Consider the following 25,316-nt stretch of genomic DNA (forward strand, 5'->3'; position numbering starts at 1 on the left):
TAAACATTGTGCTCCAATAGGTAATAAATTATAAGTGAGTTTATTATGCAAAGTATAAATCAAAGAAACAAATGGCTGTTAGAGGAAACGTCAACAACAAATTTGAAGTAGTTATTGTACTCTGGCACTTTCCTTAATTTTCTTCGGTAAAAATATTCCTGGTTCATTTATGTTTAGGACGGGTAAACTTATTCTTTAATCTCAGACAATATATAAACGTTTTGTAAAGCATATGACATTACACATTAAGTTGATCTGTGCAAATTAGTCAACTAGGGCGTTTAGAGCACAAGGGATCGAGTTCAATTACCAAAATTGTAAGTAAAATTGGACAAAGTTTGTACGGCACGCTGTGCGGAAAAAAATAACACTGATTTTACATTATAAGATTTATTTACAATGTGTGGAGAAGAATCTTTAAGCTCTGAAAGGAGATTCAGATAGAGATCTCAGAGATCTAATATGTTGAAAATAAACAAGAGAGAGCTTGATTCTCTTGTGCACTAAGCGCGCCAGTTTTAATAAAATGAAGTTTCTAAATTAAAGGTGTTATATATATATATATATATATATATATTTTTTTTTTTTATTGATTGTCATACCCGGTTAATTTATTACATCTCATTACATTTTTAATGCTAATTTTTATTTTACTCGTTTTGCTCGTTCCAAACGAATTTCTGTTAAAAATAAGCAACTGACAAACAAGCGATAATGACAAGTAAATGTGAACTTCACATGCTATCAATTCATGAAGTTTATGCATTTAAGATGGCCATGGATAGGAAAGAAGTGGTCACGGCCTTATTATTAGATGCTAACCCAACATATTTCGTCGATAAGACTGACGGGAGAGCAAAGTAAAACCGTGTGAGTTTCTTACACATAATGAAGCACAAATAGGGAAGAACATTTGAAACTACAAATAACACTATGAACTTTTAACTGAAATGAATATCACGTATTTATTTTAAACCTTCAACTACTGTATCAAATTTATCACGTAGTGTTGCCAGCGAGACGAGATGTGACGAGACAAAACTTTCGTGATGATACAGAATTCTTCCAATAAAAACACTTATAGTTTTAGAGACAAGGCAGTCCTTAACCCTGCAACCCTCGCGCGGGCTAAATATGACCCCAGAGAGATATTTTTTGTTTGGCTCTCCTAGACAGTTGGCAATTCTGACCCGGCCACCCTACTAGCTGTCTGTTATATTGTCTACTTCAAGGCCAACAATTAGTTAGTTGTTTACTGCAACATTTTTCGTACATAAAAAATACGTTTAATATAAAGTGGGGTCACTGTGACCCCACGCGAAGGTTGTTGATACCTAACAGCGCGCGAGTGGTGCAGGGTTAATCTAGTCTCAAGAGAAACATCACCAAGGGCAATGATGACTTCAGGGGTGGCCCAAGGGGTATCTTCCTTCCAGAGCTACGAAATTACCCTTGGAACCATACTTTCTTTCATGCTCAATGTGGGTCATTAGTATTTTCGCAGTACTGCTTTTTATACACAATCATATTGAAAGTCCCTCTCCCCGGAAAGAAAGTCTGAAATCGCCAGTGATCAAGGATGACAATTAATCAACAACCGACAGATAGTATATTTTACTTCGAAATTCTATGGAAAAGAAAAATATGTTCCATACGTAACATCTTCTTAGTGATTTGTTTTGTTAGACGGTCAATAAGGTGTTCCACGAGGAGTGGCAACGCCTAACAAATCAACCTTCGAAATATGGAGAGTTAGATAAGAACAGATCTTTTCTGAGTATAAATTCCTTTTTCACTAGTATTCGGTAAAGCAGTAATTCTTGTGTCTCTTACTGCCCAGTTGTGGAATAATTGGATAACCTAAAGCATTCGGTGAAACAAATATAAACCAGTCGCGAAAGAAAGAATTGAAGACCTGAATTGCATAACATCCGAAGTCCACTCTGTTTCTTCATATTTTGCGTTTTCTTTTTTTTTTTTTTTTTGTTTTTGTTTTTTATGTTAGCATCTATGTTTTAAAGGTTATTCACTTGCATAATACGTAAATCCAAATCAAAACTTTTTTAAAAAAAATTATTAAAAAATTTCAGCTAAGCAGAATAGCATGCTAAATATAATCTTCTTGTCTTTCTTCTAAAATCACAAAAGTACTCCGGTGGACTTGGGATGTTCTGTAATTCAGGTCTTCAATTATATCTTCCAACTAACTCGAGAGAGGGAAAGTATTCCCTCCATAGAAAGAGCTGCTGCTTTCATGTGAGGTCTGCAAGCAGACGGATTTCCGAAGCAGACCTAGTGTTTATTGAGAAGCAATTTCGGTGTCAATACTAAGTTTAATGTTTCCAGATGGATTAGGATTTAGGATTTAGATTTCTGGGCTTTCGGCATCTATGGCTACTTAGCCTGTCATGTTTGAGGGATGACATCCCTCAGCGAGAGGGGAAAAAATTGTTAAATTTATTTTTGACAAACAGGAACACAAGCAAAAGAATTCACATAATAGTTTACAACTCTCTTATTACTTGTTATAATAATCTTACATATGAAAATAAAGAATTTATAATCTACTCCCACAGCACCCATCTTCTCGATGTACTTTGGCGCAATCCCCCAAATTTACCATTCTTCCCTTCAAAAATAAGAGAAAATTGAGGAGCGATTTTTTTTTTTTAACAGAATGACAGTTGTCTCTTATGTCTCAGTCATTCGAACATTGAATGAAGATCTTCAATATTAGCTTATATTTATTACATACTGCATAAAATTACCGAAAGACCACATGATAACTTTGTTCAGCCTCTCTGAAATTGACACATCTCATGGCAAATAATCATGACCCATTACTATCCATTATTCAGATGTTTCGCTCTATTTCATAAATAAATATACCACTCACAACCCATTTAGATTGTTATTAGAAAAAATGGTAACATCTAAAGTTGGAAACAGTTAGATCTATGAGTTGTCAACGATCAGGAGGCTACTACAGTGCCAGGCTGTTGCTCGTGGTGTGTTAGAGCAATCTACGTACTACGTGAGAAGCAGTAGAACGGCAGTATGCAGTGAATTCAGCAGACGGTAATAGTATTAAATGGGCGACCTCTCTAAATTTAAAAGAGGAAAAATTGTTGGTGCTCGGTTATGTGGTGTGAGCTAGGGATGGCCGGATCCGGATCTGATTGGGTCCGGATCCTTTGGATTCGATTCTCGGATCTGGGTCTGGATCCGAATCTTGGACTTCGGATCTGGATCCGGATCTCGAATCTCGGATCTGGATCCGGATCTCGGTTCTGGGTCCGGATATCGGATCTGGGTTCGAAATTCGGATCTGGATCCGAAATCCTGATCTCAGATCTTGATTCTTATCCAAACCCACATCCCACCCAAATTGTGATAAACTTGAATATCTAAAATTCGCCGAAAGTAATTTCACGAAGTCCTGACAGTGAAGAAGAAAACAGAAAATTAAGACGAATATTGACAAGTCTATTTGTCTCCTTCATTCTACACTAAAGATCAAATGCTTGCCTTACTAAAAAATAATCTGATTTGATCCGGATGAGAGTTCGAATGTCGAATCTAGGTCCACCCGGTTGCAGGACCGAGATGAAATACACACATATTTATATTTGAAACCGGAATACAAAACTCGAATATTTAAAATTCCTCAATACACCTATTTCATTGACAGTTAAGAAAACATAAACAGTTAAGACAAGCATTGACTAGTTTTTACGTATATTTATCTTGCTCAGTCTGTTCAAAATATCAAAAGCATATCTTACAATTAGATTTAATAATTATTTAGTAAATCACAATATGAGCACCGAGAATAAACTATGAATTTTGGTGAACCTTATCTAGATTTGAAATTTCGGATTCATACATAGAAGCAGGCTGAAAGATAAATATTTGAGATCTGGAAACCGAAACAAGTGCTAGTACCAAGATCGTAGTCGTTTGTACCTAGGTAATGCGAGCGGAAGGAACTTGCACTAATTCCGCATGTACTTTGGGGAACACGAGAAACTAAAAACATAAATATTCTTTTTCAGGGGCAAGTCGCGCATTAACATGACTTTTCATGAATGTCGTGTTCAAATACGAAAACTGTAATGACGACTTGTTTGAAATAAACACCTTTTCTTTTTTAGCAATAAAGTTAGGTACTTTCACATGGAATAAAAATTAGCAAAGCACATTTCACTGATTAGAGTGCTGGTTCTTATGGAAGCTTTCACACTGAACCGAAGATTTCCTCATGTGGGTATCGAATTGCCACAATTCACCTTGCTGAAAGACGTGGTTTATCAGGAGGTCGGCCAAGATTCTTTTGGGCTTAGCCTGTAGACTGCTTCTGGTCTCAATTATTCCCATATAACAAGACAAGCCATATATAAAGTTGGTTCGAAATGATTTAAAATATCATTAATTGACCTTAAGGGGATAATCGTGATTTAAATATTCGTAAATCAGAAGAGATGTAAAAGTTAAGCGTTAAAATAAATCCGATAATTCCTAATGCAACCTAATGATAGTAATAAAACTCCTTATATAACATTTTCAAAGCTAAGATTAACAGTTAGGTTCTTGAAGAGGGTTTATGGCAACATAGAATATTATAAATCCAATTATCATAAGTAGTACCTCTGACAGCTCCGCATTTCACATCACCATCGCCCTTCATCCTGACAAGTGGGCAATTCACTTATCCACAATGACTTTTCAGGCGTTCCAGTGACATCAATATCTCAGTTTGGGTTTGGGATCATGCTTCGGTGAACCTTGTCTATCACCATCAGCAGCTATTAGAGAATCAGAACTTATTTCTGTATTAGATAATGTGGGTAACTATAGCTTTTCGTCTATAGAAGACGGAGAGCGTGCCATTGGTGCCTGTAGTCATGAGTTCAATTTCCGGAGAGGCACTCAACAATTTTGATGTCCCAGCATCGTGAGGACAACTGGGGAGTTACCTTAAGTAAGAGGTAGCGGACTCCAGTCTAGAAAGCCGGCATTAGGGACTTCGGGTGTCGATGCGTTGACTACACATCCCCACTTTCAACGTAAGCCCGCTGGTAGGAACCAAAGGACTGTCGTGCCAAGAATTTAGTTTGTTTTAATTATCATAAATGCCTTCTTTATTATTAAATTTTATCCAATATTTTCTTTTCAACTAGTTTGCGAAACTCAGAGCTAGCTACTTGTTTTCTTTTTACTTGCAGGTAAACATCGATCGTCAATATAGAGACGAGTCGAAGAATTGCCGCTAGTGTCCCACTGCCGGTAGGGTTTCGTCGAGTCGAAACAGATATCTGGCGTCTGGGTGTTAAAGTTACCACCGCGTAACAGCGAGAATTTCGTTTTGGTCCGCGCTCCTTCAATTCGTCGCGGAGAATCGCGAAGGTACCAACACGAAATATCGCAAGTCATGTGCATGAGGTTACTATTATATATTATTTTTTCCTGACGAATTGTTCCTAAAGTGAGCTCAGGAGGTCAAGAATAACCTCTGCCTCAACATCATGGAGTGAAAAATCTTGAGTGCGATAATTGTATGAATTTAGATGGCAACTGTCGTCGATCATTAGAAAGTGAGTATGGGAGAACTATGAAATAAAGTAAATAGACGCACCTCATTTTGTTATAAAATTACATGGCGAACGCATTTTATCTTATCCCAAACAGTTATCGTCTCATATATGCGGTTAAAACAGCACTCCGGTTGACCAAATTAAAAAGATCTCAAGGATGTATCCCTTTACAAGCAATGTCTCCTTCGTCGCCCCCGTGGCGAAGTCGGAAGAACACCCGCCCAGTAATCATAAGGTTGATGGTTCGAGCCCCCTTCGGGGTACTTTTTGGTACTTTTTTAGTGTTTTTTAGACTCACCTTAATGTAAACAAATCACACATATAGGCGATTTAACATATTTTGGGGGAGTAATTTTGTGGTTCATTGGCTTTTTGTCGCGTCAGAAGATGCTGTCTACAATGCAGTGAGCAGAGAGGGTCGGTGGGTCAGAGTACGTCATAGTGACTGGTGGGTTACGATGGATGGTGCGTCACAGTGGGTCACGGTGCATGATGAGTCGCAGTGTGTTGACACCACATAGAAAATGGAAGATCAAAAATTGTATGTTCACCATATTTTATTGTTTTACTTCAGGCAAGGGTAGAACGCGCGAATAGTGTTTCTGATTTTTACTGTCCTCCATGTTTCTGTGTTTTTGTCCCTGTTCTTAAAGAGTTAGTGCAAAAACTGTAAAAGTGAGTACAACGCGTCAAAATAGGGAACAAGGTACTGAGGAAGGTTTGTTAAATTATTTAAGTTTAAAAAAATAATCCAGTGCCCTGAAACACCAGATTCCAATCAATATAAGTATCTGTCTAATGCCGTGCCGTGAAAAATCCGGGCCGGAGGCAAGAGCATACGTCAGCGCATCGTACATACGAGTTGTCAATTTAAAGTTGACTTCTCTGGACTATTCTTTCTGCATAATACTTTGCTATTTTATCATGACTGAAATCAGAAAGTTTCAGCATTATTACACTGGAATCGTAAAAGTGTGTAATTACTGAATTCACTGCAGCTCCATTTTTCCTTCTCCCAGTACAGTGATGTCTTAAGAGTAGTGGCTTAAGCGTTAGTTTCATAATGTTGGGGACGCGAGTTCGATTCCGGCTGTGGCAATTAAGGAAATTTTTATAATCTACAAAACTGATACTTCTGATATATACTAACATGAAAAATAATCAATTTCTCTGGGTCTAAGAGTTGAGACAACTTCCTTTACAGGTGAAATGCCAACAACACAAAATTACGTCATCCGTATCAACCTTCGTAACTGTCTCGCAAGTAACGTGTTTGGACCAGAATTGAACACATAAGGACTAAACACGTCCTTACTGCTATATTATTGGCCAAAAGTAAGTTCCAAGGAATTGCTCCTATCTGTGCACAAATTGCAAGTAGTGATCGAACTTACAATAGAGATCGCTAGTCACGATAATGATCCTATTTAAGATGTCACCTCACCGTTCTACTTAGAAGAAGAGCGAAACAAATTGCATTACTGTTATCAGCTAACAAATCTTTATATTCCATTTCTTGTTATAAAATGATAATTCTATCTGTAAATCCATAAACGTAATAATATTATCGCGTTCATATATAAACCTAAGAAACATCTGACATACTCTATATCTTTTCTGTTCCTATGAATACCTTCGACTATGTTACTTTTTCTTTCCATTGTGGTAATAATAATAATAATAATAATAATAATAATAATAATAATAATAATAATAATAATAATAATAATAATAATAACATTTCTTTTGTAGCGTCCTCATGATTTTTCTTCTGGAAAGATGTAAGCAGTCGTGGCACCCACCATGCTGATACTTTCTGAAGATGCAGCTGGTTGTGAATGGTATTCCAGGCAGACCCATAACTCATGCCTATTACATACATCACTTTCAATCGTTATCCTCCTGTCTTCCATTATGATCATCTCAACTTTCTCTATCAAGGCGGTATCATCAATGAAAGATGGTCTTCTAGGGGCTTCCGCGATGGCCATGTGTCAAGTCTGGAATTGCCGTTTCCACTTGTATACCATCTCATAGGATGGACTTTTTCATCCTCATAGACTTCTTTCATCTCTTCATGTATCTTATCTCATTTCCTCTGAAAATGCGGGAACTTTATGACACTCCGTGTCTCAAGCTTGTCAATCATTGCACATTCAGTCATTTAGCTGCAAAAAATAAAGAGTTGTTCTAACTAGTACAGAATTTGCATGGTTAACATACAAGGACTTAACTATAAAATACATGTCCGAGGGAGTTTGTAATTCGTCACATTCTAGGTGATTCCACGAAATTTCTGGTACCCCCTCGTATAACAAATGATTTACTAGTGCCGTACGGTATAAAATGACAAACAGAAGTCGATGGTAAAAAGAAAGTGGAAGCTGTCGAATCGCACTGAAAAATTTAGCCAGGAAAGAAATTATTAGACGAGTTAGTTATTAAAAAGTTTAAAGATAAGATAATAAATCATCTGTTTGAAATTTCGAAGAAACTATGTAAGTTGAGAGGAAGCATGAGTATTAAATACTAAATAATTGTGGGAAGAAGCACAACTATGAAGCATGAGTTATGGAATAAACTTTGTAGAACTAGAAATAGAAAAGTATGGAAACAAAGTTTCACTGATGAATGTAAAATAATGTATAGAAAAGTAAATTAAACTGCAAATTTAAAGGCAGCAAGGGAAAACTACTACCACAATATAGAAGCTAAGGATGGAATGAGTCTCGAACAAATTAAATGCAGCTTAAGGCAGATAGGAAGGATATATTGATGAGTTGTATAACAGAAAGAATACCTGTGAATTTTCGGCATTGAAAAAAAAAGAAAGAAAGAAACGAAGTAAGTGAGAATTGCAAACAAATTACAGTACTAAGACAAGTTTAAGAACATATAGTTAAGTGAAGAATAAAAAAGTAGATAATATATCTATTTAGTATTTTAAGAATATAATTGAAAAAAAAAATATTCGGAGTTTGTAATGGAATGAGGATAGAGTCGTCACAAGACTTCTCACAGGGAGACAAGATTTTATTAGCTAATGAATCATGTAAAATATATGAGGACTACAGAACTACATTGCCGCAAACACATATAGGAACCGAGTAGAAACTCACAGATTTGGCTCAAACTTGGTACACAAGAAGGCGATGGTATTGCTCTCAACATGGCACATGCCAAACATGCAAAACATACAGTACTTGTGTAGATACTTTTGCAGTGAGTTGGTATCATTGTCGATTGCATTTGCATGACGTTTGTCTTTTGTTTTAATTACCTGTGTTTGTGTGTATGTGTGTGTACGTGCCATGACATCAGTTAGTGCTGGTCCTCCGAAATTTCGTAAAAATACAATTTAATAACAAGTTATAAGTGTCTTCAAGTGTTTGTGTGGTTAGTATAAATAAACATGTATTCACTTATTATATTTGTCATGGCTTAAACAAACAGAATCATTTATCAGCTCCGACCGATTGAAAGTGAACATAACTAAACAAAGAGCAAGACACACTAGCATGTTAACAATTGTGTCTTGCTCTTTGTTTAGATATGTTAAGTGCAATAAGATTTATCAATTCTTTTGTAAGCTTTGTGAATTTGTAAAGTGCGCATTTAAGACATAAATGACAAATTGTTCGCCAGACTGGCGTTTATTGGTGGAACATGGCGGACTCAAACAGAAGCATCAACAGTGAATGTGGTGTGTGCAATTGAATCAACTGACAATAATTCAGGAGTACGTAAGTAGTGTTAATTCAACAACTAGAATTAGTTAAGTGAAAGTACGTAAAACCGTATTGATTGATTTTTACAAAAAAAAAAAAAAAAAATATGGGGTACAGTCACAATTAAAAATAAATTACGAGCAGGTAGAAAACGATGCATATAGGAAAGAATTTGAAACCAGTTATTATGATGTATTAGCGCAACTCGAAGAGTTTATTATTCAGCGTGGTCTGGAATCTCATTTAAACAATTCCTCGAATAATGAAAATCAAGTGTCAAATGATAAACCAAAATTGTAAATTAAAATGGCCTCTTGTAGAATTGCCATCATTTACAGGCATCGGCGCAAATCTGCTTCAACATCGGGGGGTTAAGACCGTTCCCATATTTTTTTTATTTTAAAAAAGCTATGTTCAAAATATTTATAAAGTTGAAACACAATGTTGTGCAGGATCGGGGAAGCAGAGTTATCTTCTGGGAGGCGGGCAGATTTGATAGGCTTATTCTGGAGGGGAGAGATAAGACTCATACTACGGTAGATGAATCTGATTTCTGAGGTGAACCTGTTATGTTGAATACTATATATCAGGCCATGTAGATGAAGTAGTGATACATATCAGTAGTACAAATCAGTGCCGTGAACACATTCTGAAATTTGAATACATGCATATTTATAATTGGTATGTTTCTTCTTAGGCACAAAATATAGTTCAAATCGGATTATTGGGAGGACAGTCCCCCAGTTCCAAAATTGAGCGAATATGTCCCTCTCATCGCCCCGGAATTTAGCCCGGGACGATACAAAAATTGGCTTTCATTTTCAGACTATTTCAAAGTTATGATTAATAAGAACTATAACGTGTCAGTTGCGGAAGTTCCATTACCTCATAAATGCATTGAGAGGGTAGGTTTATGATTTAATAGTGAATCTGCAAGCTACAGAAGTCAATTCCAAAATTGCATGGTAACTATTGAAAGACAAGTATGAAAATAAGGTTTGATTGCAGCTACTCATGTCCGTAATTTGTTATTACAAGGGAAAGTACATCAGAATAAGAGAATTTATTAATATAGCTACTAGTAATTTGAATGCATTACGAGCCATTAGAAGCGGTTTTGTTAGTTCAACATTGCATTTCACAATTAGACAGGAAATACTAGGAGTACGTGGGAGTTACAGATCACAGATCATTCTTTTCCTCTTTATTAGAGTGCTTTGCTTTCTTGGAATGTAGGAGTCAAGCATTTGAAACTATAAAAAATATGCCGTCGCAGAAAGTAATGTGAAGGTCAAAAGGAATAAATATAAACAGAATACTGAGCCGAAACGAAAAGAAAAAAGTCAACCAAATCGTACGTGACGACAACTTGGCTTTCTGTAACTTTTGTAAACAAAACCTAATACAACCTCTTCTTTAAATGTCTGCGTTTTTAAACGTCGAAGCAAACGAAAAGCAAGACTATGTATTAGGTAATTTGTTGCCTTCTAACCAGTGGTGCTATTCAGCCGGTTCGCTAGAACCGGTTGTTAAAATATTTCGAGTTCGTAGAACCATTTGTTATACCCAGACAAACACAAACATACATATATACGCATGATCTAATCAAGAGTGAAAGCAAGAAGGCACACAAATTAGTGAAACCACCTCTTTACTCTTCCCAGTGGCCCCGCGTAGCGTAGTCGCTAACGCTCTCGCCTTCAGTGCGAGCGGTCCCGGGTTCAATTCCCGGTAGGGTCATTCGGTCGAAAAAGTGTAACACGCTTTTTCAGGCCAGCCACCCTAAATGAGGTTTTCCTGGGTTTTCCTCATTCACACCAGGCAAATCTGGTACCTAACTTATAGGTCCCAGGCTTCCTTCCTTCCCCAATCCTTTCTTCCTTCCCTTTCCCCGGATTGTGTGCTCACCGCGGGACGTCATCCCTCAAATCGTGAAGGGCTAAATGGCCTTAGATGTCGAAAGCCCAGAAATCTAAATCCTAAATCCCGTCTTTACTCTTCCTGCTCTCTTGTATTGTTGTGAAACAAACAACTTTCATTTGTTTCAATTCAATTGGCAGACAGAAATTTGAACGTGTAGATAGAAATTTGAATATGAATTCCGGGATTTTGTCCGGGATGCTGGTATATGTGAGTGTAATGAAGGTGATACTTATCTAAGGGGTCGTCCTAATATTACGTAACGCGGCAAAGGAGAGGGAGGTTCGACCTTGGGTTACGAAGTATGACATGAGGGAGGAGGGAGTTAACGTCTTCGTTACGTAACTTTTTTTCTGTAATCTTTATTTTTATTCTCAGGCTTATATGCAATCTTTTAAACAAATAATTTTATTCAGTTCTGTTCATTTTTATAAATAAATATTTATATTGTTTTGGAAAATTGAGAACATACAGCTTGTATAAATTGAATCATACAGAAGGGATTTGAAGATAAGGCTAGACACTAGCATGACTGGTGACGAACCCTGGGTGTATTACAATACAACAAAGCTCTGTTTTGTGACTATCGCCGCAATGCATTTACGGTACACGCTTTTCTGGAGTTAGTTGTTAGCGATCGTAACTACCACTTGAAAATGCCTTCGCGTTCCCACTCGTATCGCTATTTCTGAGAATAGATTTAAGACTTTTGATTTGGATCATTACCTACTCTATTCTTCCAAGGGGTTTCGCATCTTAAACAGAAAAAAACTCTTTTTCGTGAAATAATATTTTCCGTGACAACAATCCAAGCAAAATAAGATATTAAAAACCTAATTCGTCGGGTATTCATCTCAAACTGAACTTTTTATCTTTAGATTTAAATTTTCCAAGAGAAATCGAGTTTATTCGCATTCTGTCACTTATTTAGGATAAGAAGAATTTGAAAAAGGGTAAACTGAAGTCCAAAGAAGATGGCCGAAAGCTTGTTCACAAACGAGATGTCCCTGCTTCTTCACGTGTGCAGCCACGTCAAATCTCTGATCTACGGGGAAAAGAATTCTTTGTATCGTCAACACTGGGAAACTTCAAATACAGGAAGCAACCTTGGGTTCCAGAAAAATAGAGGACAATGTCAATTCTCTAGATCCTGTTTCACCTGTATCTTCCTGCAGCACTTCCTCTTTGCCAATCATCGGTGACCTAAGAGATTGGGTACAATCTTCTTGGGAAAACGACAGTATAGAATTTCGAAGAATTAAGACTCGTTAATTAATCAACCTTATGGGGTTAAAATATTATTATGGTACTGCCATTTTCTAATTAATACTTTGATTTGTTGGTGATAAAACACTACAAGTATATTCAAAATACAACTATTTTGTGATGGAAAGTTCTGTCATTAAAATTATTATTTTTTATTGTGATAACCCCCAAAACAAGCAAAATTGCTGAAAAAACAAAAATCAAAAAGCGTTTAACAAAGGGGGAGGGGTTCAGCCTTGCATTACGAAGTGTGACACGGGAGAGGGAAAGGTGAAAATTGATCAAAAACAGCTTTACGTAATATGTGAACGGTCCTTATGATTATTACGTGTGTTACCTATCTGCAACACGTTTTTGAATAACTCCATTTTCCTCATTATTTCTCGACATATGCACCTTCGAAGCAATATGTTGAAAATAAAGTGGTTTTTCATTGATATCTCGATCGATTGCTTGTCATGACCAATACTATCATTCCTCAAAATATTGCACTGCACTTTCCTGGTAGGACACCTATATATATATACTGTCACAAACTTTTGCCTTTGACTGTAGAACCTGTTGTGCAAGTGGCAAGGTACAATTTAGCTCAAGGTCAGCCCTGGCCAGTGTGTGTCGAACAGGGAAAGAGAACGGGTGGATCTGCTTCGCTTAAGCATGAAGTGGAGTGATTGATTGATTGATTTTTTGAGTTTTACGTCCCGTTCAGCAGCGAGGCTATATGAGACGTGGACTTACTGATTAACGTGGAATCCGAACCACATGAGCTCCCGCCGGGAATCGAGCCCGGATCTCCCATGAAGTGGAGTGAGTACGAAAATAGAGTTGCAGTGATTGCCTTGCATAACCAAGTGAGATTTTCAAACTGCTGAAACATCTGAAAATCAGCAAAAGAATTGTTTACCGGACAATCCAGCGGTTTACTGAGACCGGCAGTGTACGTGACCGTCCAAGGGATGGTCGCCTTCGCAGTGTGAGAACAGTGGCAGCTGTTAAAGCAGTGGCTGCTCGTGTGCGGCGAAATCCACTCCGGAAGCAGAAGATCTTTCCTATTGCTTTTACGGCGTATATTCAGTCAATGTATCGAATGATTAAAGTTCATGAAGATGACATTGGACTTCAAAGAATTCTGTAAAGATATCCATCAGTGAAACCAGTCAAGATTTATGAGTTGCAGTAGTCGAGGGCATGTCTTTGTAAGTTAACAAAAGAAGAAAGAAGTAAATATCCTAAAGAAGCGGCAACATTTGAACATGATTTTTATATTGACGATGTAAGCTCAGATGCCACAACGTTCACCAGTCGTTAAAGCTTCAAAAGAAATTTATTCAGTTATTGGAAAGCGGTGGTTTTACTTTTAAAAAATGGTGTTCTAACGAGCCAGCATTATTGGAAGCAGTACCGGAAGAATATAGGGAAATACACATACCGTTTTGAGTCCGAGTCAGTTGTTCCAACATTGGGTTTATCGTGGAATCTTGTATCAGACAAGCTTGTATCATTACCAACAAGGAAGTGAAAGAATATCTATATACAAACAACATACAGACTAAACGACAAGTGACTTCATCCATAGTAAAATATTCGATCCTTTAGACGTATAAGCCCTGTAGTTACCCCGTTTAAGATTTTCGTACAATAAATGAAGATCCATAAGATCAATTGGGATGATCAAATACCATCAGAGCTCTATCAGCAATAGTTAGAAATGTATCATCATCTTCCAAGTGTTAATGAAATACAAATTGACAGATGTGTAGTATTGAAAAACGATGTTCGTGTTGAGATGCACGGATTTGTTAACAGTGGTCAATTTGCTTATGGTTGTTGCATTTATGTCAAAACTGTAAACATTCCAGGCAATACTACTGTCAAACTTTTTGGTTCTAAATGGAGAATAGCTTCTATTAAAAAGGTAACGTTGCCAAGACTTGAACTTTGTGTAGGAGAATTTTTGAGCATACTATATCACAAAATTTCGATATTAAACATTTCAGTGAGTTCAAAGATACTGCTTGCATACCGGTACAGTATATAACATCTCCAGCCATCAGATGCAAGGAGTTCGTGGCAAACAGAGTTGCAGACATGGGCGGCAATTAGGGGGGCAAAGAAGGGCAGTTGCCCCCGCACTTTTTTGAAGTAACCATTAATGTATATAGTTTCATTTGGAAATGTAAAGATTTTGTATGTGTTACTGGTTGATAGAAAAAAATGGTGCCATATAATATTTGCCGTTCCGTGAATACGTAAACGATATTGGTTGTCTTCCCGTGGAGTAAAGAAAGCTACAGGAATTGCATTTTAATTGCCACAGAAAATAACCCTCAAAAATAACCTATTGGAACACAATTCCAGCATACTTTCACTTCTTCTTACAAGGGCTCGATATGTTAGTGAGCCGCTTCGAAACTAACTGAGAGAACATTATGAAAAAAAAAGTAGAGCCTATTTCGCAAGTTATTCTTTAATTGCACAAAAATTGACAGTTCCTAAAATGTCTTTTCTTCTTTCTAAAGTAAGGAATATTGATTAAAAAGAGCGTCATAAGAAACAACAACTACCTTTTCCATTGTTTTGTAGTGTAATATGCGAGTGAATTGTGGTGTTTAAGGGTGTACGAGTGTATATACAATTAAATTTAGTAAATTAAACATAATTCTAGGTTTTAAGGTTCTTTTGTATAACTGAAGTGTGGATTGATTCTAAGTATTGTTGTGTTTTGATGTGTTCCAAGAAAGTGAAAACTGCACCTAATGGCAACGAACATGTTTCGAGAAGTTGCAAAAGCAAATATTTCTTTAAATGTCGTCGCATATGCTTGTAGTATTTACTGCCTTTCATTTTCTAAGAGTAATAACATATATTTAATAGCATGTGTGGAATTAAATATTAAGTTTTTCATTAATCCTCAGTTTCAAAATAACTTTTGCAAAACAAGCATCATTATTCATTACTATGATTAATATTATCCTTTCTATTTATTTGTTTTGCGAATTCATTATTAAATAATTTGATCACACAATTTTCCAGACAATTTTAAGATGTTCATAAGCAAGTTACACTTTCGTTGTTTCAGAGTAAAAAGGGCAAGTGCCAACTGCGTTGCTCTTGTCAATTTTACTTAGTAAAATATGAAATACAATATACGGTATTTTAACTGAAAAAGATAGTATCCTATTAGTTATACAACCTTTCGTCAAACAAAGTGTTAGAAACAACCAGGAAAACTAACATTTATATACAAATATTCAGATCATGTCTTGCCCCCTCACTTTTAACGTCCAACCGCCGCCACTGGTTGCAGAGATACAGGAGCTCATATCAGTCAACCAGTAGCATTATGTGTCGTCAATGAACAACCCAGCCGACATCATTACACGGGGAATGGATCTGAGACAGTTGAAGGAAGCAGAAATTTGAGTGGCATGAACCCGCATGGCTTGAATCATCTGTAGGCCCGAACAATCAGAAGTGATAGAAGATCTTCCAGAAGAGAAGAAAGTAATGAGTTACATAAGCTGTCTGGTGAAATTTTCAACATTGTGAAAACTATTGCGAATTATCTGTTTATGTCGTCGTTCCATTTACTACTGCAAAAATCTCAAAGAGAAGAAAATAGGAATTAGTTCCTCTACTGAAATTAATGATACTTTACAACAACATTAAGCTAATCCAACAAATCAGTTATTCTAATTGAAAGATTTAGTTTCGTCAATAGTGTTGGTGTCTGTTTGAACCACACTCACTTCGACCACATTTTTGTATATAAATCTCGCTATTTAAAATTTTACTCCATTACAACGCGAAGTCTTAGAACTTTAAAAAAAATGGCTTTTGGTCTTTAATACCATGGATAGCAAGGCAGAATTGGGAAAATTTATATCTTAAATATTTGTTAAAACTTTCACATTCATAAATATTGAAAAGATTGTTAACAATAACCTCTCAAGATTTACCTTAATTATAACCAAATCACAAGAAATAAAAACACGAAAAATTTGAAAAATAGATCTATAGCAAAGGAATTTAAGATGGACCAGATAAAGGAGTTGTATTAAAATAATTAAATGGTATAATAGAGATATTACAATATGGTATTAATTACTGTGTAGTTTTAGTGTGTATTGTGTAATGTATTAGTTAAGTTTTTAGATACACTCTCTATGGTTAAATGGTATAAAGTTCCATGTGATTATCTCTTTTAGACGGGCAGATTTATATATAAAAACTGTGATTGTATTCTTTTGGATATGGTCTTTGGGTATAATCTTTTAAATGCCGATATTTATATAAAAAAATGTGATCCAGGTGGATATGATGCAAACAGACGCCAATACTAGTTTCGTCAGGCTAAGTTTCATCACAAAGTGAACTTAAATATTTGTATCTATTTATAGATAATAAACAGTTGCTATGGGTGGGAGGACGACTAACAAAACTTCGATTTATTGTATGATCTTACCACCTAAAAAACATTTCAGCAGACTGATAATTGAAGCGGAGCATAAAAGGTTGTTACATGCTGGACCGCAGTTATTGATTTCATCGTTGAGGCAAAGATATTGGATTCCACGAGTTAAACAAATCGTTAGATCTATCATTCATCTGTATCTAGTTTGTTTTAAATTGAAAGCGTCAGTCTCAAAACAACTCTTGGGTCAATTACCATCAGCATGAGTACAGTCAGCTCGAGCTTTTATTCATGTAGGGGTGGAATTCTCCGGTCATCTAATGATCAATCAAGGAACTAGATCCCGTAAAGGGACAAAGATATGTGTTCGTGTGCTCAGCAACCAAAGTGATTTATGTGGAGTTAGTGAGTGATATGAGTAGCCTAGCACTTTTGGCAGTTCTTCAAAGGTTTGTAGCAACAAGAGGCAAATTTTCAAACATCTATAGTGACAAGGGAATCAATTTCGTTGGACATCAGTGAAAACTCAAGGAGTTTCAACAACTGCTCAATTCACAACAATTTCAAAATTGAATTCAAGATGTTTCAATGCAAGAATTCTTTACATGACATTTTATTCCACCCAGAGCAAATCGTTTTGCAGGCATTTGGGAAAGTGCATTAAAGTCATTAAGAAGAATAGTAAGTGGCACGATTTTGAGATTTGAAAAACTGAACACAATCATAACACAAATCCCCCTGTTTGAACTATCAATCACTGTTCTATCTAATCACCCCAATGATCCTTCACATTTGCCAAAACATTTTCTTATTGTTGAACCTTTAATAGGGTCTAAACATTCCTGAACCAGATCTGTTAGACATTCCGAGTAATCGATCAAGACGGAATCACCTTCAGAAGATGAAACAGCACTTTTGGAAAAGATGGTCCAATATTATCTACATGAACTCCAGCAGAGAAGAAAATTGACAACAAAACAACCTAATATTTTATTACATATGTGGTTATAATCAAAGAAGACAATACTCCACCACTGTCATGGAAATTAGGTGTTATTCAACAAGTGTTTCTTGGAAAAGATAGACTAGTGAGAGTAGTGATATGAAGTGTAAGACAGACTGTTAAAAAGACTAATTACTAAAATTACATCTTTACCTAAAAGCGATGATGGGGGTCATGTGTAAATTGATTGACTTGGCTCAATCAAGAGAGAGAGAGGAGAATGTAGAAACTTTTGCAGTGAGTTCGTGTTATTGTCAATTACAGTTGCATGACGTTTGTCTTTTGTTTTAAAACAGTGTGTGAGGAGCAAACTGAGCGTCATGTGCTGGTTGCAGTTAGTGCTGGTCTTCCGAAATTTGTGTAAATACAATTTAATGACAAGTTAGGTGATACTGCTAAAGTTCCCAGTTTCTGCTAGTTATTTAATTTCCAAAGAGTAAACTGAAATCTTGCAATTCGAAAGCCCACTGAGGTCCTTTCTTTCAATATGTTTTCAAATATCGAAGTGCATACAGCCTCTTTGTCATCGATTCTATGGTCATTGTTCAATAATATAGTGCTTAGTCCATAATTGATTGATTGTATTATTGAAAACCAAAGAGACTTTAAAGGATTGGGATTTTCAAGGAGAGAATTATCACAATTATATTATAAGGCAAAAAGAAAACCCTTTGCTCATAAAGGACAAACTATGTAGTACTGTTTTCTCATAAAAATAACTCTTTTCGTTAATAATTTATCATCATAGACCCATCGCATTTTGCAATGCAATTTTTCGTTTTCCATTGCAATCTATGATTTGTGTATCAAACTGCGATTCGACATTGTTTTAAGAAAATGCTCATATACGTATATATATGAGGGTCATTTCATGCACACTATGGCAAATTGCGGAGTGGATGGTGAAATCGAGGTAAACATTTCGTCAGTTGAAGCTGAGATCTTGAGGCAACAGAACGTGTGCTTGTGAACTGTCTAGTAAACAGTATGGTTGTGACAAGTGTTCTAAATGGATGCAGCAAATGTTTCGGATAACATGTCTATTGAAGATCAACTTTATGTGGCAAAAACCTCACTGTGAATTTTGTGAAGTTTGTGGTGGTACAACAGTGGACCGTAGTACAGTTTCTTGTTGGGTTACTCGTTCCCGTAGTGGTCGTGTGAGCACGTGTGAGACCGTGAAGGCTGAAATCATCAACCGATGAAAGAAGTATGCAACCCTAATAGCATGTTGGTTTGTAGCAAGTCTTTCACTATATTTGATTTTAACTTGCTAGACTTTCCGAGCACTGTACACCTGCTGCAGGTCTTTTGAAAGAGTTACCCACAAATGTCATAATTTGATTTTCAGTTGCTACATTTTACTTGCCTCGGAGGCTTGCTGCAACTTTCAAGCAAGTGTGTCAGTTCTAGTTTCTACCAACAGGTGGCACAAAAGTCTAATTTTAGAAATCTCCCTGCCGGTCCGCCATTTGTAGTAGGTGCGAAATGTGTGAAGCATTAAAACAAGTGAATGATTAAGATAATTTCATAAGTGTCCAGTATGTAGAGCTAATTTATATTTTAAAAGTGCATTGTTTGACTAAGTAGTTGAGAAAATTATACTGTGTGAATGTTCCTATACATTAAATGTTCGATTTGTAAAAGGCATGCAATGGAATGCAAGTATATACCTGCAGAAGACTTACTACACTCACTTGCTGAAGACCTACTGTAGACTTGCAATGCAAATATATACTTGCAAAAGACTTACTACAAACTTGTTGTAGACTTGCAGTGCAAGTGATATCCTTGCTGAGACATGCGTCAAACCTGTATTAACTTGCTGCAGACTTGCTGTGCACTTACAGTACAAGTGGAAACTTGCAGTAGGCTTGCTGTGCAAGTAAACCCCTTGCAGAAACTTGATTTGCAAACTTACCATACACTTGCACTGCAGACTTGCTGTGCACTTACAGTGCAAGTGGAAACTTGCAGTAGGCTTGCTGTGCAAGTAAACCCCTTGCAGAAACTTGATTTGCAAACTTACCATACACTTGCACTGCAGACGTGCTGGAAGTTCGAAGAGCGTCAACTAGGATGTTTGCATCGAACTTGTATCAAACTTGCAGACTTGCCTCACAAGTTTGCTGCAAGTTTGCCACACTTGAATTGCAAATCTGCTGCATCTTTATTGAAAGTCATTTTTGCTATCTGGGATCTTATGGCAGATGCACTTGAACAAGATCATCGGGTGATATGTGAGGAATTTTGTGACATTCCATCTGACATTCCACAGAGATTCCATCTGTGTCAGTATATCGAATTCCGATAAATGATTAACAGAAGAGAAAAATTTCTGCCTGATGGGTCCCGCAACTCTCGACTCCTGAACAGAAGAAAACACGTCTGGACAATGCAATGGTGCTAAAACAAAGATTCAACGTTGATGTTGAAGGTGAGGATTTTCTGAGTCACATAATTGCTATTGATGAAACGTGGATCAGAGACTTTGAGCCAGAGTTGTAATCACAATTCAACGAATGGAGAGCTAGACCAAAAAGGTGTCGCCGATCTCAATCAAATATTAAGCAAATGATGATTTTTGCTTACGATCACCAAGGCATTGTCATAACGAACAGAGTTACATGTGGAAGAAGTGTCACAGCAGCGTATTATTGTGAATTCTTGCTGAAATTGTGCATTAAATACACAATTCCAGACCGCAGTTGTTCAGGGCGAGTCCACTGATTCTTCACGACAACGCTCGCGTGCACACCGCTAATACTGTGCGTCAAAAACTTCGTAAATATGGTTGATGAATGTTACGTCATGCTCCCTAGAGGCCGGACATGAATTCACAAGACTACGACCTGTTCTCAAAGTTGAAATAACGTATGCGTGGACGTCGGTTTCCATGTCTGGAAGAAATTTCTGCAGTCGTTACCCAAATCATCCAACAGCTTCACAAAGATGGCACCCTTGATGAAATACAGAAGCTTGAAAGCCTGTAAAGAGATCTTTTCAAAAATAAACGTGTAAGTCACAAATAATTAATGTGTATTATTTATGTAATGATCCTCGTGTGTGTGTGTGTGTGTGTGTGTGTGTATATATATATATATATATATATAGTCATTGTCAAAAGTGTGAGCACAATACTGATTTTTCAATATTTTTCAAATTAAAAGACATTGTGTATATGCAAAACCCAGTTTATTGGTATTATTTTGTGAAATAATGTTGTTCATAAGAAGGATATGAAAATGCATGATTCTATTCACATTTATTGAGGAAAACCGTTTTGCAGTAAATAAATAAATAACGAACAGACAACTAACGACATGCTTTGTTTGGTGATGCATTGTTTCAACAACATTTGGTGGTGTTTGTACGAACTCTTATCAGTAGTTGTCTACTTATTACCACGAACAGTTGGTGTGTATGCTATTCAAGGTACTCTTGGCAAAAATATAATGACTGGACCGATGAACAGTAAAAGTGACACTCTGCACCGACGAACCTAATTTCAACTTTTCGGTTCCCAACGCCAGATGTTTGTGCGTCGTCCTTTCGAAAAGTGTTTTCAATCCGACTGTGTAACACCTACAGTAAAACACGGAAAAGGTAGTGTCATTGTGTTAGGATGTTTTAAGTTAAGTGTTGTGTAAGGATCAAGTTGGTGATTTAAATCAAATCAACAGAACAATTGACAAAAACATATATGACAATTTTTAAGTGATGCATGCAATTCCAATAGAAACGCGGATTTGGGCCGTAACTTTGTACTACAACAGGATAACAAACCGATATATTCTCGCAAGTCATGCAGTAATTATATGCAAAGCACAGAACAGGCTCGCATCATCACTAAAACGGAATAGCCGCCACAGTCTCGCGACGATTTTTCACCTTATCGACCTCTTGTGGGATAAACTTCATCACATGACAGTCAGTGAACATATGCCAACGAATACTGAATATCCATGAAAGGCTCTTCAAAGCTAAATGCCTGGGATTTGTAAAATTCTTATCAAGACTAAGCATCGGTACTTCTTGAATAAATTTGTTTCAATGGAAATAGAACAGTGTAGTTTCGTTTCATTATGTGAACAATAATGTTTATTTTGCAAAACAGGTCCAACAAATAGGAGTTTGTATGGATACAGTGTATTTTGTCATTTTTATTTTTGTAATTTCAGCAAGTAATTTGTTCATTATCGTTCTGTTTAATGGAAACTTCCTGATATCTACTTACAATATATCTCCGTTTCATCTGTAATTTCGGCTTGGATCATCTCCTCAATTACATCTTCTAGTGTGACTATTCCAATGGTAATCGTAATTGCCTTATTTTCTGTCTCATCCTTCTTAACAAAAAACATATGACCTCTAGTTCCTGAAATAGACAATAATTATAATTGCTATGTTTTAAAATTTCTTTTCAGTATCACTTTTGATTATAGTCAGATGACTGTTCAATAGTTTATGACGACTGTAAGTGGCTAAACGGTTGGCATACGCGCCTTTGCCATGGGTTCGATCCCCAGCGGGAGCTCATGTGATTTGAATCCCATATTAAGCTGTAAGTCCACGTCTTATATAGCTTCGCTGGTGAACGAGACGCTAAACTTAGAAACAAAAACAAATCTAATTTCAGAAATAATTACAACCTACAATAATACAAGTACCACATAAACATTTGAGAATGTACTTAATACAACAAATTTGTGAAATATTAGAGTAAATACAATTAGATATGAAACTCTTTAGCGCGTCTTTAGATGCGAGTAAAGAAGACAGTAAATCAGGGAGTGTCTCCAGATGCTCTGAATAAATAAATAAAATTTCCCCGCCCTTGCGAAGTATGTTCAGAGATGTAATCTTTATGATTTATACTCGCAGTGGTTCTGCTACCTAAGCTTAGTGTGATTTTTTTCTTTTCTTTTTATAATCTCGGTGGTCAATGCAGCAGAGACACACCTCCATTAAAGGGTTTAACAGACATGGAAACGTTCGTAATTCAGAATCGGTATTCAAATATCAACCTTAGAAAATAAAATAAATATATTAAATCAAAGATAAAAAATATATATATGTTTATGTGTTGTACTTAACAGAGAAGATGAACATATTTGGTCTAGGAATTAATTCGTGCGGGTGGACAAGAGATGGCGCAACGAACGGAGCGTCCCACAGTTCCGTGTATCCACACATGTGTTGCAAACCCCTGTCATCGCGTATCGTTCGTAGTATAGGGCAGTGGATTAAAGCGTCAACAACACCAGTTTGTAGTTAAGTGAACATGGCGCAATTTGTGCCTGATAAAGTGTTTTTGCGGGGTGTCCTGCTGCATTACTTTAACATGCAGAAAAGTGCGACTGAAAGTCATTGTATTTTGGTGGAAGTGTATGGTGACCATGCTCTAGCTGAGCGAACGTGTCAGAAGTGGTTTGCACGGTTTAGAAGTGGTGATTTCGGCTTGGCAGACCAAGAGCGAGCTGGACAGCCAAAAAAATTTCAAGACGAAGAATTGACAGCATTGCTCGAGCAGGATTCGTGTCAAACGCAGGAACAACTTGCAGCAGCATTAGGCGTTGATCAAACAACAGTCTCCAAACGCTTGAAAGCCATGGGAATGATTCAAAAGATGTCACATTGGGTTCCACATGAATTGAAAGACAGAGACGTTGAAAGACGAAAAACCATTTGCGAATTGCTGCTTCAACGACAGAGCAGAAAGGGGTTTCTGCATCGAATTATTACGGGTGATGAGAAGTGGATCCATTACGAGAACCCTAAACGAAAAAAGGCCTGGGTGAAACCAGGTGAACCAGGTCCATCACAACCAAAACGAGATATTCACTGTGCAAAGGTTATGCTGTGCATATGGTGGGATATGAAAGGTGTGGTGTACTATGAGCTGCTGCAACCGGGTGAAACTATGAATGGAGAACGTTATCGACGACAATTAATGCGTTTGAAGCAAGCTCTGGCCAGAACACGACCAGAATGGGAGAACAGACATGATAAACTTATTGTTCAACATGATAACGCTCGCCCACATGTCGCAAAACCGGTCAAAACCTATTTAGAAAATGTCGGATGGGAAGTTTTACCCCACCCGCCGTATTCACCAGACGTTGCTCCTTCGGACTACTACTTGTTCGATTGCATGAACAACGATTTGATTGGACAGCGGTTTACTTCTTCAGAAGATATCGAAACATGGGTCTCTGACTGGATCGCTTCCAAGGATGAGGACTTCTTTCGCCACGGAATCCGTACATTGCCTGACAGATGGGCGAAAGTGGTGGCTAGCGATGGACAATATTTTTCTTAAGGTATTTATGTATTTTGTGTTTGTACTACAGCTTCAATGTGTGCGTACCAACCGCACGAATTAATTCCTAGACCAAATAAATTGACATTATTTCTAGAACAGTAAAATAATAACACTTTCCCCTCTGACAGACGAAAAACACTTTTGTTATTTTCATATTGCTAACTGATGTAAAACAAATACTACTGCTAACTTTCGAGTTGTGTTTCCATGTTCGTTATCCAGACCGCATATCCTTCATGTTAAGCATATATTTCGTTACTTATTATTATTATTATTATTATTATTATTTTCAGTTTTCACATTTCATAGGTTTTACTTAATACAAACTTCATTATGTTTAGACGTACTATACATTAAAATTAAGATTGACGTTATTTCCAAGTTTTTGCTGAAGTTCCGCCTTGTTAAAAAAAAACTGGCCACCCACGTCTCTTTGAAAAACCCTAGACTCGTATTTACAGTTGCAATTAAATCAAACAAATGCGAATTTTCCTTGACCAATTGAGATCTTTGTTTAGAGTTAAAATATTAGAATTTCCTACGTACAGCTTTCACAATATAGCTCTCTAAAGAAAGGTAGATGGCCAAGAGTTTTTTGAACAAGAATCTTCATGTTTTACTCTATTTCAGTTTTACACATCTCCATCATATAAACGACGATATAATTAGTAACCTATTGTCATTAACTCAAAAATATTATTGTAACATACCATCTTTAAAATCTTTAAACAAGAGATCCAATGTTGTGCTTTCTGATACAAAATTCACAGGATTTTGATAGAAATCAAGGAGAGTCTTCACTGGAGTGCTTTTATCTGGATCTACAAACGTTAAATCTTTCATATAGATAACGCCCACTATATTAGTTTTTTCACCTTTGTAGACGGGTATTCGAGAAAAACCTGAAATAAAAATACATGATATAGTAGGGTCTAAATCCAGAGACAATAATTCTTCCAGTAGTTAAGTTAGCAAAAATCATAATTATTGATAAAAGCGTGGTCAAATTGTGTTTAATGATTGAAACATTGTGTTATTGGGAATGAACGCTATTTTTCCTAGTCTG

General features: G+C 36.6%; 1 protein-coding gene across 2 annotated transcripts in view; it reads right to left on the reverse strand.

Moving 5' to 3' along the window:
* LOC145690806 (unextended protein-like) overlaps positions 1-25,316 on the reverse strand; it is a 233,938-nt gene that overhangs the window by 93,307 nt on the left and 115,315 nt on the right. For both annotated transcript variants that reach the window (XM_081766103.1, XM_081766112.1), the window contains exons 5-6: positions 24,961-25,152; positions 22,163-22,303 (exon numbers count right to left, since the gene is read on the reverse strand). In XM_081766103.1, coding sequence (XP_081622229.1) covers positions 22,163-22,303; positions 24,961-25,152 — 333 coding nt within the window. The remainder of the gene's footprint in view (positions 1-22,162; positions 22,304-24,960; positions 25,153-25,316) is intronic.

The sequence above is a fragment of the Thermobia domestica genome, chromosome 1, assembly GCF_964235325.1.
Source record: "Thermobia domestica chromosome 1, izTheDome1.hap1.1, whole genome shotgun sequence".
Taxonomy (NCBI): Eukaryota; Metazoa; Arthropoda; class Insecta; order Zygentoma; family Lepismatidae; genus Thermobia; species Thermobia domestica.